Source organism: Monodelphis domestica, chromosome 2 (genome assembly GCF_027887165.1).
Source record: "Monodelphis domestica isolate mMonDom1 chromosome 2, mMonDom1.pri, whole genome shotgun sequence".
NCBI lineage: Eukaryota > Metazoa > Chordata > Mammalia > Didelphimorphia > Didelphidae > Monodelphis > Monodelphis domestica.
Genome location: NC_077228.1, coordinates 371,604,090 through 371,620,310, shown reverse-complemented (window position 1 = coordinate 371,620,310; position 16,221 = coordinate 371,604,090). Strand labels below are relative to the sequence as shown.

Sequence of the window (16,221 nt, the reverse complement as noted above, 5' to 3'; positions counted from 1 at the left end):
CATTTGGAATATTGTGCTCAGTTCAGTATACCATGTTTTAGGAAAGATGTTGACAAAACTGAAACCTGTAAAAGAAGGTGGCCAGAAGGATGAGGGGACTTGTGACCATGCCATGCCAACACTTGTTTGACAAAACTAGGAATGTTTAACTTGGAGAAGAGAATACTCAGTATGGGACTAGGTGTCAGAAAGAGTAGATATGATGGTTTTCTTGTAAGTATTTGAAAAACTCTCATGTGCACAGAAGGATTAGGCTTATTTTTCTTAACCCTGGAGGGAGCAAATACTTGGAAGTTGCAAAGGTGCACATTTCAAATATTTTTTTGTTTAAGTTTAAGAAAAATCTTTCTAAATATCAGAGCTATGTAAAAATGAAATGGGCTATTTTAGGGTTTCTCCCAGTTTTTCAAAACGAAGTGAAATGTGGCAAGAACTTTTTTCAAATATAAGTTGGTTTAGAGAGCCTCTGGGGTCCCTTCTGATCATGAGATTCTGTGATTCTATAGGTTTTCCAAACTTTTTGAAATCCATTTTCCCAAAATCATGGGTACATGTCAGAGTACATCAAATATCCCACTCCTCTATTACAAATTGTAAAAATTATGTGGTCATTTCTCCCTAAGATTATTGTTATTTTTATTCTGGAAACCAAATAATTTTTTTAATTTTTATTTTATTTGGTCAATTTCAAACATTATTCCTTGGTTACAAAAATCATATTCTCTTCCTCCCTCCCCTTCCCCTGCCCTTCCCATAGCTGACGCACAATTCCAACTGGGTATTATATGTGTCCTTGATCAGAACCTATTTCCATGTTGTTGATGTTTGTATTAGGATGTTTATTTAGAGTCTACATCCCCAGCCATATCCCCTTGCCCCATGTATTCAAGCAGTTGTTAGTACCATATTATACTTCAAATTTCTTCCCCAAACTCTTGATCTAATAATTTTGATTTGTCCTGATGGTTTGTAGTGTGTTCTAAGAAAACTCATTTCTATTTCTATCTCTTTCAGTCTTTACTCTGATGCTCTTTACCATATTTTCTATCTAGTTTCTGAAGATAAATACATGTATGTGTTCAAATGCTATAACATTTAATATTCTACTTTCAGTTCTAGTAATCTCTCCTTTGATTTTCAGGATTTCCAATCTGGTATTTAATTAGGAATTTTTATTTCATTCTTTTTCTCATTTTTTTTTTAATCAGATGCCCGGGGGAAGCTGAGTAGCTCAGTAGATTGAAAGCCAGGCCTAGAGATGGAACGTCCTAGGTTCAAATCTGGCCTGAGACACTTCCCAGCTGTATGACCCTGAGCAAGTCACTTAACCCCCATTGCCTAGACCTTACCCTTCTTCTGCCTTGGAACCAATACACAGTATTGATTCTAAGATGGAAGGTAAGGGTTGTTTTTTTTTTTTATCGCATTCCTAATTCATTGATATGCTCTCTGTCTTTTTTATTAATGTAAGTGCATAGAGTTATAAATTTTCCCCCAAAGTACTTGTTTCAACTGCATACAAATTATGGTATGTTATCTTATTGTTATTATTCTTTTTAATAAAATAATTGGTTGTTTCTATGATTTGTTCTTTTACCAACTAATTCTTTCAGATTAGGTTATTTAGTTTTCAATTAATTAAAAGAAAACCCTTACCTTCCATCTTAGTATCAATTCTAAGGCAGAAGAGTGGCAAGAGTTAGGAAATTTTGGTAAAGTGACTTATCCAGGGTCACACAGCCAAGAAATATCTGAGACCATATTTGAGTGTAGTTCCTCCAGACTCCTAGCACTCTATCCACTGTGCTACCTAACTGCCCAATTAATTTTTAATCTACACCTTCAAAACTCTCTATTGAATATAATTTTAGGTGCATCATAGTTCAAAAAGGGTGCATTTAATATTTCTGCTTTCCTGCATTTGTTTGTGAGTTTTTTTATGCCCTAATACATGATCAGTTTTTGGAAAGGTGCCATGTACAGCTGAGAAAAAAGTATACTCCTTTATATTCCTATTCATTTTTTCTCCAGAGGTCTGTCACATCTAACTTTTCTAAAATTCTATTCTCTTTAACTTCTTTCTTATTTATTTTATGATTAGAATTATCTAGTTCTTAAAGGGATAAATTGAGGTTCTGCACTATTGTGGTTTTACTGTCTATTTCCTCCTATAACTTATTTAACTTTTCCTTTTAAGAATTTGCATGCTATATAATTTTAGTGCATATATGGTTAGTATTGATATTACCTCATTGTTTATGGTACCTTTTAGCGAAATGTAATATCTATGATTATCTCTTTAATTATGTCTATTTTACAGTTAGTATTGAATGATCATATTACAAATATGCAATTTATCTTATGCATCAATTACGTAACATACTGCATATGTCATATATATAAGTATTTAGTAACCTATGCAAATAACTGTGACATAAAATTGGCTTATTAAACTTCTAAGTATCAGGGCATTAAACCAAAATAATGCAGATTTATTGAACCTTGTAAAAAACCTATTATGTTCAGAGTAGCTTTGTGTGAAGGCCCTAAATACTAGATTGAAGAGTTCACATTTGATATAGAATGAAGAGAACTACTGCACATTTTCAGTGTAATGAAAATTCGTTCATAAGATTGTTGTGGTGGTTAGGTGTAGGATTGCTTGGGAACCAGAGATATTAGAAACAGGAAGACTAATTAAGATGATACTGAAGGAATCCAGGTGTGAAATATCATAGGCCTAAGAAAAAAGGTGTTGGCACTAGAAGTGAACATTGAATAAGAGTGGTAAAATGAATTCAGCACCTGTCCCGACTTCTGCTTCCATAAGTAGTTTGTGATATATCTCTTATTTTAGTTCTTGTTAACTGTTTTCATTCACTTGGCTAGATCATTTTCAGTCTCGTTTAACCTGTTCTTTGCATATGCAATTTGTTATCACCAATATAAAACAGTGCTTTCCCTAAAAAAAAACAAAAACAAAAAAAAACTGGATCCCATAAAAATACAATAGGGAAAATAGCTCTTACTTCCATTCTTTCCCCATCTCCTCTCTCTCCATTTGTACTCTTCTGCCTCTCCTCTTATATTATTACCCTTCTACCTTTTCCCTCCTCTCCTTCTCTCTTCCTTAATATACTCACATATATATCTCCCCAGCAATATAGTAGATTCTTACAAATTCACTCAAATCTGTTTCCCTGAAATCTGTTTCCTTGACCACAGCCTTCCCTAAGCATAGCATTTCTACCCTTGATCAGTAGCTCTCTATAGCACTGGTCACTTCATGGCTAGGTTAAGTGTAGCTTCCAGGAACCTAGGGAACCAGACTAGGGGAATTGGTTTATGATAAGGTCGGATGGGAGCCTGAGCCCTAACAAGAATTAGCATGTGATATGAGGGACTGGATTGTTGACTTCAAATGCTGGGAAAGTAAACTGAGGTTTGGGATTTGGTCTTCAAGGCTCTGTACAGGACGTGGCAATTATTCTCTCTATAAATGTCATATAATAGCCATTGTTTGGCAAAATATCTCTATTAGAAAACATAAAAGGAATAAAAGGGAGTACTAGTAGAATGGAAGAGGGGGGTCTAAGAATGCATGATTTAATTAACTATGAAAGGAAAGATACTTAAAATATAGAGTTTTCCTAGATAGTTTTGGAAATAAAAGAAATATGTTTCCCTTTCTTTAAAGTTAAAAATTCAGCATAGTTTAAAAGTGAAAAATGGATTTTAAGAGATTTTAAAAGTGAACATTGAGTGCTATATAAAAGCATTAAAATACTCCAGGGTATATTTTATTGGTTCATTTACTCACAACCTTGTCCCTCAAGATTGTACCCAAGGCATGTATTAATGAGCTAATAAAACATGCCATGTCATGTTTTACTGCTTGTTGGGCATCTGTTAGCACTAACATCAGTCACAAACCCAAGACTTTGATGATGGCGGCGGTGATAATGATAAATACCTATAATTTTACTGACATCTTTTTTTCTTTGATGTAGACAATCTCTCTTAAATCATCCATTGAACATGAAAATGTTGAAATTGATTCAGAATTAAAGCCTATTGTGTGTGCTGTCTTCAGGAGTGATTTAGATTCAAAGGAGAATGGAAACAAGCAAACTTAGTAGGAGGTAAAAGTACTGTAGATCAGATGGAGGAATGTGAGCTTGCATCAGAATAGGTCACGATGTGAAGGCTGCTAGAAATAAAGAAGAGAGGAAAGTTATGGTTGCTGAATGTGGCCATTTTTGATTAGTTAGGCCACAAAGTTCAGAGTAGGTCAGATTGGTCTAAGATTTTGTTTTGTTGGAGGGGGAGGAATAGTATTAAATTTAAATTTGGGCAGAATTTGAATGTAAGTTCTAAAAATTGTTAGCACCACATAACAACCTTGAAAGATAGCTAAATTTACTTTGTATTAATAATAAATCATATTCTATAATACTTTGAGTTTCACAAACTACTTGAGAGATAAAACAATTTATTTAAATTGTTTAAAAGAATAAGGATAGGTGCTGGACCTGTGATTTCATTGGTTTTCAGAACTTTTAGATGAGGAAGTTATTAATTCAGGTTTGCATTTTCTCTTCAAGTTATAATCTTAGAGTTCTCTAGTGTACATTAAGAGGTTAAATGATTGCATTCTGATAGTGTGGTCAGAAGTGGGTCCATCTGACTCCTAATTCAGCCTGTTTTTCATTCTACCTTAGGGAAAAATAACTATTTTAAATATTCAGAGATTCATGTTTTCATCAATTTGGAAATTACTTCCATTGAGGCAGATAGCAATTCTCCTATAATTTAAGGATTTGCTTTCAAGCAAACCCAGTGAAGAGCCTCTTAGCACTTCAACTAGCATGGACTTAAGGTTTTTGTGCACAATGCCTGGCACACAGGAACCATCTAACACGATGCTTCTTAACTGAATGATTTGTCAACTGACTGACTGCCAAATATCTGAGGCCATTTCTAGCTTGGTAGGTAGTGTGACAAGGAAATCGCTTTAAAAGACTGATATATATTAATTTAAGGTCGCCAAGGAATTCAGCTATGTAATTCCTAAATGAAGACTCAAGTCAACAGTCAACCTTTTATAGAGTTTAATTACAAACAGGAGGAAGAAAGGAATTAGAGATAGAGAGAGAGAGGGAGAGAGAAAGGGAATAGGGCTTAAATACCCCTTCTGTTTAGGCTGGGACAAAAGGCCCAAGCCCTTAGATAGCTGATGCAAAGAAAAGAGATCAGTCCCTATCACTCACATGACCAAAATGGAGAAACAGTCTCAGGGGCCTCCACCTCCAGCTTCCTTCAGAGCCAACTCTCAAAGTACCACCTCTCAGAGCAAAAACCTCTCCAACCCTCCACCCCCAGTCCTCAGACCCCTCTATCTTTAAGGAAACCATCCAAGTTCCCTCCCCTCAGTTCTCACATCTACCAATCACTGTCCATGTCTTCCCTGTGCCAATGGTGGCTCTAGCTTAACCCAGGACTGCCCAGAGGTCTGTGGCTTTGCACATGTCTGTTGAAGGTCATATTCTCAAATAATTAAATCTTGATCCTTTGCTGCAGCCCTTCCTAAATCCTGTTAGGACTGAGTGGGGTGGAAATTGTATTTTCCAAGACCTGGTTCTGTCATTCCAAGTATCTCTATTGTATCAATTCTAAAATCAATCATGACTCCAATAAATTCCTGTTCTATGCTTAAGCATAGGTCAAAGCCCTTTCCATTGTTCAGCAAAAGGTTTCTGACCTAAAGTAATCTTAAGAAGGGAGGAGGAGGAACCTCCCATGCCAATGGGGTTCACATTCCAATAGAGTTCCCACTATCAATAGGAAATTTCTCAAGTATGAAATTTCCCAATGGTGAAATTTCCAACATTTATAAGTCTAAGAAATTTTAAGGTTTACAGTAGGTATTTGCATGCCACTGACCCTCTCCACACCATATTCTTAGAGACCGACAAAAAAATTGGTGGAATTAGTTTCCTCATATTCCTCAAGGCAACAACAAGAAATAGGACACTGAGCATAAACAAAAAGATTACTTATGAAGATAATTTCTGCTTATATAGTACTAACTGTTTCAGGGGACAGCTAGGTGGCATAGGGGATAGAATGGCAGGCCTTGAGTCAGGAAGACCTGAATTCAAATGTGTCCTCAGACTCTTACTAGCTTGTGACCCTGGGCAAGTCACTTAACTCTGTTTGCCTCAATCCTCATCTGTAAAATGAGCTGGAGAAAAAAAAAGGCAAACCAATCCAGTTTCTTGGCCAAAAAAAAAAAATCTCAGATGGGGTCCCAAAGAGTCAGATATGACTGAACAACAACAAATTATTTCAGAGGTTGAAGAATTCTATCACAGAACTCTCTAGTCATTATATACTTCAGTACAAAGTAATTTCAAAACAAAGATGGGAACGGGAAGGAGGAACAAAAGATATGTTGGAATGAATGGTTCATGTTTGAGAACTGAAAAAGGACAAAGGTATATAACTATTTAGGTAACTGCTATATATCATAAATGATTTCTTCCATAAGAAAGGATAGGGGAAGTTAGGTATGAAGTTAGTATGGATAGAGCTCTAGACCTGGATTCAGAAGTCCTGGATTCTTCATTCTTCAGATTCTAGCTACATGACCCTTGCCAAGTCACCTAACCCCTTCCTTAGTTTCCCTATCTGTAAAATGGGAATTAAAATCACATCTACCTCTCAGGCTGGTCGTAAGAATAATGAGATAATATTTATTATTATTATAGAAATAGAGAAAGGATAAGTAACTTGCCCAGTGCCTCACAATAAGTGTCTGAGGCAAGATTTGAACTCAAGTCTTCCTAATGCCAGATCCATCATTTCACTACCTAATCCTCTCTAGGAATTTTGTTGGTCTCTCCTCAATAACTTGTAAGGAGGTATTTAGAATATAATCCAACCCTCTTTACAAATTTTCCTTGAAGGGTTATTTGAAATGGATCCACCATGGATAAAGAAGGTGTCTTATACACTTGAAATTATATTAAAATGAAGTGGATAAGTATGAAAATACTATGTTTTTATTCATGGAGATATATATATATATAGAGAGAGAGAATTTTATAATTAGGAATGTAGGAACGTTTATTAGAGCACATGATTTAAGGAAGATAAGGATCAAAATTTCACTACCAGCTCCTATGTATTATTAAGAATAATATATTATAACCTGACATACAATGTATAGATATTTCTTCATCCTGTACAGCTTTCAAGGTAATAGCTTTCCAAATAACTTTTGTCACAAACATTATGTCCCTGTGAAATGGGTCTGTCATTTGATAGCCATTTTTAATTCATGTCTCCAGCATCTTTTCACCTAACTTCCATTTTCCATTCACATCATAAAATCGATCTTCTTTGTGCCTCAAACATGATCCTGCCATTCTGAATTTCTCTTCTTTTATCTGGTTTGCAACCATGGGAGCATACAGTCAGTGATTTGTTAAAAAGCTATAAACCAGTTCAGTGGTAGAGACTTTAAATCTCATGATCTTTAATCCATTTCTTATTTCGCTGGATCATAATCTGCCTCTCATGTATTGCCTGATTCTAGTGTGTAGTGAATATGAACAAGAGAGCAAACCAGTGGTTTCCATGGTTGAAATTTTCTTGCTGTCTGAACTATTCCCTGATGTATACATTATAGTCTGTATATGGTATGTGCATATATAATATATACTATGTACAGTATATGTCAGTATGTGTGTATATGCTAATATACAGTATAATCTTCCAAACCCCACCCCTAATTGTGTTTTAGAAACCATAATTTCAGCTGATTGTGTTTCTGTTCTTCCATAAATGGCTTTAAGAGAAGGAAAAGATAGGAGAACAAGAAAATGGATTTTTGTTCATTGGAAATAATTTAATTTAACTTGAAACAAAAAATGTAAGTAGGTATACATTTCTCCTCTCTGAAATTAGAAATTCCATTGAATGTAAATGGTATTAGTGATCTTTTCATGTATTCTGTAAAGCAAGTCTAGAATAAATATTAGTAAAATGGCACCAAAATCTAATATAATATTACAAGATATGTATAAAGCCCAGATTATATTTGCTTTTATCACCTTCATGACTATACTGTATAACAGAGCATCAGTAAACATTGAATTTCAGTGTAATGCTCATTATATCATTCTCTTTGCATTTCGGAATTCTGATACGTTTCCCATTCGTTACATATTCTCTTTTACCCTGTAACCTAACACCCTTTCACATGTACACATGACAGACAGATTAGAGATTAATGGAGGGATTAAATTTCATTTGTTAACAATTTCTCTACAGATAATAGCTTTAGAAGTGATAGTATTTATTTAGAACCTGAACTGTTCACTGATGTATATACCCTGTACTGTAATCTATGTATCTATATATCTTTGTGTATATTATATATAGCAGTATACAGTATACTCTTCTGAATGCCATCCCTGTGGTCTGGAAACCATAATTTCAGTTTATTCACAAATGTACCATAATACTTCAGTATACCAAACAGTGGTGATGTTCTGGTTTGTTGAAATTTCTAATTAATTAAGGATTGTTAGAAAGGGTTTTTTGCATAAACCCTTTCTTACTTGGGTGTAATACTCTCCTGATTTGGTAAATTCTATATACTGAACATGTCTCTTTGATAATTAAAAATATTAAAGTATCTAAAGGTATATTATTCTGAACAAAAATTCAATTTGTTCAGCACTATCATTTTAGAAAATGTTAAGATTTAGGAATCCTTTTTTCTGCAGAAAGTAGGGGGACCCGGAAATGACCAAATAAAAATTAAAAAAAAAAAGAAAGAAAGTAGGGGGACCCTCCCCAAAAAAGCAAATGAGCCAAAAACTGTTTGGTAGAACTTCTTTTAAAGCACAAAAGGAAATATTCCAGTCAGCTACTTTTAAAATTAATAACCAAAACCCAAAAAACTCCTAAGAAATTATTATTATTATGTAATTATTATGTTTTATTGTAACTATATTGTTTTATACATCAATATAATTATCATAAATAACATTTTATAATATAAATAATAACAAATTCTCTGTTATTGTCATAAAGGAAGGAAATAAAGAGAAAGAAATAGAAAAAGGAAGAGTGATATACAATCTAATAAGGAAAGAAAAAAACAAAGGGGACAGTAAAAATTACTTTTACTAATTACTGCTGTCCTTTTTTTTTAAACCTATATATTACACAGGAAATAAGTATGGCTTAAAAGTTTTTATTTAAAATGTTTGAAACCATGAGTTTATTGAAATCCTCTCTCCCTCATGTTTAATGGAGAAATATGCTAACTGCTCTGAGCAAGGGAAAGTGTTTCATCTCATTTTACAAAGCAAAAGACTGATTTTCACAAACAGCATCCTTCTTATACTTCTTGGAGTAGTGGGGAAAAAAACACAAGATCTGAAGGCAGAAGCTCTTTGTTTGAGTTCTACCTTCTTCATGGATTGATAAGTCACCGTATCTATCCAAGACTCAATTTCCTCATCTGTAAAGAGAGAATATTTGCACTACCTACCCCCCCACATGAATTATATGAAGAAAGTTCTTTTTAAATGCTAAAGCACTATATAAACATAAGTTATTAGTATTATGCTGCTAAAATAATACTTGTGAATCAATTTTGTTACATTTGTTGTATTATTAAATTTAGCACTGAAATATATTTTTAATTTTTTTGGCATTTAACAAAAATTTTTTTTTACATGTAACAGCAAATTTCCACACAAGTTTTCCTAAGTTATATCATTGAATTTATTTCCTCCTTTCCTTGCCTTCTCTCTCCTGGTGCTGACAGGGGATTCTATACATGTATTATCATTTAACATTGAAATATTAACTGAATTTAGCATCAGACCTGATTCATATATTAAAAATTCTCAACTCTTTATAAAAGACTGAACTGAAATATATGTTAAGGTGCAGAATATAAAACCATAGCCTCAGAATGCTAGAGCTACAAGCAACCTTTCAGACATCCTTTCCTCTGCCATGTTTTTTGTATGAGGAAACTGAGTTACTGTAAGTGGTAGCATGATCACTTAAACCTAGATATTTGTGACTCTAAGCCCAATAATCTTTTTACTTCTCCAGGCTTTAAAAAAAAGTAAGTGAAGAGGGAGTTGCTTCCTAGACTATATCTAGTATAAGTTTATTTTCTTATTTGTCTCTTCTGCTCAAGGGAAAATGGATAATTTTTTTTAATTAGAAGAGGGCTCTAGTAAGTGAGTTTTAAAGTTAGTTTGTGGTATGTGATTCATCTTCATATAATAGTTCTTTCTCCTTTGATTCATGTTGAATTTTATGGTTTTTATAGTTTCAAGATAAAATCAGGAAATGCATAGATTATTTGAAAGTACCCAATCACATCTTATATACAACCCTTCACCATGTCTTAATATAGCATCTAACCTTAGTATATTTGTATGAAATAATCTGTGGCTTGTATATTGTGGGATCATAGGATCATTTTTTTCATGATTCCCCCATCCTTTTCTTTCTCATTGGTAGTTACAGTCTCCTACAAGGTTTTGTAGATTGAGGGATGCAATAGAACTCTGTCTACAAGGAGAGTAGTTCTGAGTCCCATGTTGCTTTATGGCACTCCAATTTGTTCTGGGATATACATTTAAAGATAACATTTTCTGGCTATGAAACAAACATTTACCACAACATTAATGTCCTTTAGTTTCATCCTTCTCCATTGTTGTAAGAGAAATGACTGGTTTACTCATTATGCTTGCGGTAAAATCTTAACATATTTTCTTGTATCATCTATAAGTGAAGGATAACTTGTGTTATTGGCTTCCCAGTCCCATCATTCTTCAAGAATTGAAACAATTGAGCCACTTTAAAAAGGGGGGGGGGGAAGCTTTTTCATCTTGGCTTTTGTTACATTTTCAGGAAAACTGTATCACAGATGATATCGGAATATCGACTTGGAAGGAGCAGATTTTCCTCTCCCATAGTGCCTTGCTAGCAAAGAGCTGCCAAGCTGCAATGGAATTAGCAAAGCATGATACCGAGGTCCAGGATATGGCATTTCAGTATGGAAAGCACATGTCTATGAGTCATAAGGTATTGGCAAACCCTTTTTCTTCATACAGTATTTGAATAACTAAAATGGCATATGGAAAACCTTTTAGTACTTAATGAACTTTTAGGTCTCAAAATTGTTTGGTATGCAATTAAGAATCATCAGTCACTTAATCATTATTTGTTATATAAATAATAGACAATATAGCATGATAGTATGTACTTTTCATTAAAAGCCACCGTTTATTTATGCTGTATTTGGAAAGCCTTTCTATTTCACCACCTTAAGTAGCTCCTGACAGAACTGCTGGAAATTACCAAATGATGTGTAATGTTGGCCATTCACAAAATTGGAAGGACATTCCCAAGAAGATGGAAGTTTTTGTTATTACTCTTTTATGGCTGCTTGAATATTAGAAATTGAGGAAAGTTAATGAAAGCTTAGAAGAATATTGAGGAAAAATGGAAAAGCTTTAGTCCTAATTACTGGTTTTTAATGTGCAAAATAAAATGAATACCCTGAGATTAACTACTGCATGGTTCTTTTTTCTTATATCTGTAATTTCCAATTATATTTAATAGTACATATCTCACAGATGCTACTCAAACATTTTGCTGCAGAAAATGATTTCATCAAGGGATGGGGGGAGAGATCTTTTTCTTGTTATAAAACCAAACAGATTTGAGGAAAAGATTTATAAAATATATGAAATTTTAACAAGAAGGGATGTTTACCAAATCCTTCCTTCTAATTTTAAAAATAAATAAATGCTAGAAGGGAGTTATAAAGAAAAAAATCTTCAGATGAATGTGAAGGTTAGTATATTTCAAAACATTCATCTGTAAAATGTTTTCATCTAAAAATTCCTTTCTTTAGTCTTTTTCGTCATAGTAATGTCTTTTCTTATGACCAAAGTATACTGGTTATAATTGTTTCAGGTTACAATTCTCTGACATAACTCTTTTGTCTGTTCTTTCCAGATAAACTCTGACCTCCAGCCTTTTATTAGAGGGAAGTGCAATGGCTCCATAGCATTTAATTTAAATTCAGCTCCTGTAGTCTTACATCAGGAGTTTCTTGGAAGAGAAACGTGGATTAAACAGATCAGAGAGGTAACCTAAAATTAATTCTATATAGAGTGATGCTAGTCATGTTTGACTTATTTCAATATATGTTTCATGATGACTTAAAACATTGTCATTCCATTGTATAAGAGCATTGTCAAGGAGCAGGTACAATTTCTTCTTCATAGAAACCTAGATTTTTAATGAATCGAAACATTGTCATTTAAAAGTCAGAAAATTATAATTCTGTATTCTCTTATTATCTAAGTCCCAGAGTACTGCAACACAAGGCTAGTGCCTGTGGTGAATGCTAATTAATTCAGTTTTTTTTTCCAAAGGCTTTCAAAAATTGTGCTATGATAATAGCACCACCCTTTAACTGACTGCAATTTCCCATCTGTAGACTCTAGCACAGGCTGCAGAATTCCAGGAGCTCCGTCTGTCAACTCATTGAGTTATTTTAAAACAAACTAGGACCCTGAGTGAGCTCTGAGGCATTCTGAAAGAAAAAAAGATGGAGGTGGAAGGGGGATGGTAGAAATCATAGTATTTTGGAGCTGGAAAGGACCTTAAATATCATCCCCTAATGCTCTCACCAATTACTTTGTTGTACCAACAATAGAAATACACAAGACCTTTCCCTCTTATCTAAGATATGATTAGTTTCTGTGGCTTAAAATTGTTGAAGGATTCTTTCTGACAGCTGAAAAAGATAAAAACACAATCCAGAAATGCAGAATATTGTTTGTTCTAATTGTGTTATATTAACATTATATGCTAATATTTTTAATTTTTATATTTTCATTGGAAAATAGAACAAAAGCTTATTGAATATTTATAAATTAAAATAAACCCATTTTCCCCTTATATAGGTGATAATAGATATAGTTGTAAAATTCAAATATTTCAATTTTTCTATGATACATGATTTTATTACTGTATTACCTGCATATTATCTACTTTACAAGATGATCTTCATAGAATCTTAGTTTTAGCTGTGCAAGAGACCTTCAAAAGCCATCTAGTCTAAGTCCTTCATTTTACAGATATGGAAACTGAGGCCCACAAAGGTGAAATGACTTGGTCATAGGCACATAGCTAGTAACTACCAGTGTAGGGATTTGAATCCATGTCCTCTGATTCCATATCCAGCATTTTTTCTTCTGTGCCTTGTTGCTGTGGCCAAAACCATTTTTATCACTTGGTGGTCAACCTTATAGAAGAGTTGCTCTGAATTTAGACAAGTTGATCCTTAGAAGATAATTTGTTTTCAAAGTTGATGGAAACTGCCAAGGTTTGTACCATGCCATCAAAGCCTTTATTGATTTATAAAATGAGGTTTTTCACAGAGAGATATTTTAATCAAGGTTGTTCAGTGGTGTCATGATATAGGACATTTTTCCTATAGGTACTCCGAATTCTCTGATTTTCAGGTGGCATTACACTACTTAAATCAAGTCTCATTGAAATTTACAGTAATGCAACAGATCTATCTAGCTATATTTGCTTAAGAAAGTGGATGAAAAATATATTACAGGTCCAGATATATAGGTAGATAGTCAACTCATTAAAGCAGATGAAATGACAGGCAGCTAGGTGGCCCAGTGAATAGCATGCTCAGTCTGGAGACAGGAAGCTGAAATCTGGCCTCAGATACATACCAGCTGTCACTTAACCCTGTTTGCCTCAGTTTCCTCATCTGTAAAATGAGCTGGAAAAGCAAATGGCAAAGCACTGGTATCTTTATCATGAAACCCCAATTAGGGTCACAAAGAGTCAGACATGACTGAATAACAATGAAATGCCAGATAGTCATTTCCAGTGCCTGCAATTAAGGAGGAGAGAAAGGGATAGAGATAGGGACCAGACCTGTGCTTTTGTTGGTGAAAGAACTCCTTCTGGCAAAGCAGATAGGACCCTAGTTACTAGCAATTTAAGTGATTTGACTAGGATTGAGTAGCCATAGTAAGTTTTTCTGGCTTTAAGGTCCTCTCAATATCTGCCATACTATATATAATACTTCTTGAGCTTCTAGATAATGTTCAAGAGATTTTCCATGCTTTCAGTGATAACAGCAGAGATGGTACTGATGACTACTGAAATACATCTCTAATTGTTTGCATGTTGTCTCCCCCATTAGATTGTAAGCTCCTTGAAGTGAGGAACTGTCTTTTACCTCTCTTTATATCTCCAGTATTTAGCACAGAGCCTGGCATATAATAGTTACTTAAAAAATGCTCATTGATTGATTGATTGATTGATTAAGTAATCTGCCAGAGGTCATAAGCACAAATCAAAAGTAATAGCATTGAAGGCAACTAGGTAGCTCAGTGGATTGAGAGCAAGGCCCAGATATGGGAGATCCTGGGTTCAAATATGGGCTCAAGAGACTTCCTAACTGTGTAACCCTGGGCAAGTCACTTAACCCCCATTGTCTAGACCAGCGGTTCTCAACCTCTCAATTTGTAGCAATGAGAATACATAATGCATATCAGATATTTATATTCTGAATCATAACTGTAGCAAAATTACAGTTTTGAAGTGGCCACCAAAATAATTTTTTGGTTTGGGGTCACCGCAACATGAGGAACTGTATTGTGGTGTGGGGTCACGGCATTAGAAAGATTGAGAACCACTGGTCTAGCCCTTACCACTCTTCTGCCTTGGAACCAATACACAATATTGATTCTAAGACAGAAGGTAAGGGTTTTTCTTGTTTTGTTTTGTTTTTTAAAAGAATTAAAATTAAAATTAAAAGCCAGTATTTCAACCCAATTCTAAATGTTCTTTCTAGTACACCATGCTGGCTCATTGTCAAGGAAATGTATAACTGGAATAGGATTTGGGCCAGGTTATATAATAAAAATAAAAATCAGTAAATAGCCTAGATTTGGTGCATTTCTATATCTGTGATACTGAAAGAACAAGAAGAAGGCCTCTGCTGCATAGATAGATAATCTATAGGAAAACACAGACAAGAATTCCAGTGGGTTAGATATTATCATCTTCACTGAGGTAGGGAGTATTCATACATTTGTGATTACAGATCCATTAAAATGCCAAAGTAAAAGAATGTGTATGTAAGGGTTCTTTAGAGGAGGGTTAACATAAGGACACATTTATCTTTTTTTATTTTCTTACTTTATTTTATTTTTATTTTTTATTCATTTATCCTTATCTTTCATCTTGAAATCAATGCAGAATTAGCCATAAGGGCTAGGCAATGGGGGTCACACAACTATTTGAGACAAGATTTGAACCTAGGACCTCTGTCTCTAGGCCTGGCTCTCAAGCGACTGAGCCACCTAGTTTCCCCCTCCCACCCCAATCTTTTATCCTTGAGAGTAGAGATTTTTTTTTTCTTTTTCATATTTGTATCTCAGACACCTGGCACATTTTCCTCTCTCTACTATCTCACATCATGAACTCATAATCTCCCATGGGTTCAATTATCATCTCTATGCAAATGATTCCCATATCTCCATATTCAGCCATCATTTCTCACCTGAGCACAGCTCCTCTATCACCACCTGCCTTCCATACATCTAGAATTGGATGTCCTTTAGGTATTTCAAAGTTACCATGCCCCAAAGAGAACCCATTACTTTTCCCCCAAACCCTCCCTCTTCCCAAGTTTCCTATTATTCTCCAGGGCACCACCATTCCTCCCAGTCACCCAAGCTGCAACTTCAGCGTTGTTGTCAGCTTCTCACTCAAACTGACCCCATATATCCAGTCTGTTGCCAAGTTTTGTCCTTTCTCGTCTTCACCATCACTCCTCAATTTCCCCTTTTCTCCAGTCACAGAGTCACTACCCTTGTACAGGTCTTAAGGAAATCTCACCTGGTTATTGACCTTCTTACCTTAGATTTCTCTCCACTTGAATCCATCCTCCATTCTGCTTCCAAAATGATGTAATTAAAGCTCAATTTAAACTTGTTCAACAAGTAGTAGTGCCACATTGCCTCTAATAGCAAATATAAAATGCTTTGTTTAGCATTTAAAGCCCTTTACAACCTTATCCCTTCCTACTCCCTTTTACACATTCTACAACCTACTTGTTTCTCCCAC

At 34.6% G+C, this 16,221-nt stretch overlaps 2 protein-coding genes across 2 annotated transcripts in view; both read left to right on the top strand.

Moving 5' to 3' along the window:
- The window catches only part of PDSS2 (decaprenyl diphosphate synthase subunit 2), a 344,618-nt gene that overhangs the window by 251,865 nt on the left and 76,532 nt on the right, over positions 1–16,221 (top strand). Inside the window, exons 5-6 of the mRNA XM_056818636.1 lie at positions 10,954–11,127; positions 12,067–12,198. Coding sequence (XP_056674614.1) covers positions 10,954–11,127; positions 12,067–12,198 — 306 coding nt within the window. The remainder of the gene's footprint in view (positions 1–10,953; positions 11,128–12,066; positions 12,199–16,221) is intronic.
- The window catches only part of BEND3 (BEN domain containing 3), a 188,708-nt gene continuing 184,627 nt past the window's right edge, over positions 12,141–16,221 (top strand). The window contains exon 1 of the mRNA XM_056818635.1: positions 12,141–12,198. The gene's annotated coding sequence lies outside the window, so the exon portion shown is untranslated. The remainder of the gene's footprint in view (positions 12,199–16,221) is intronic.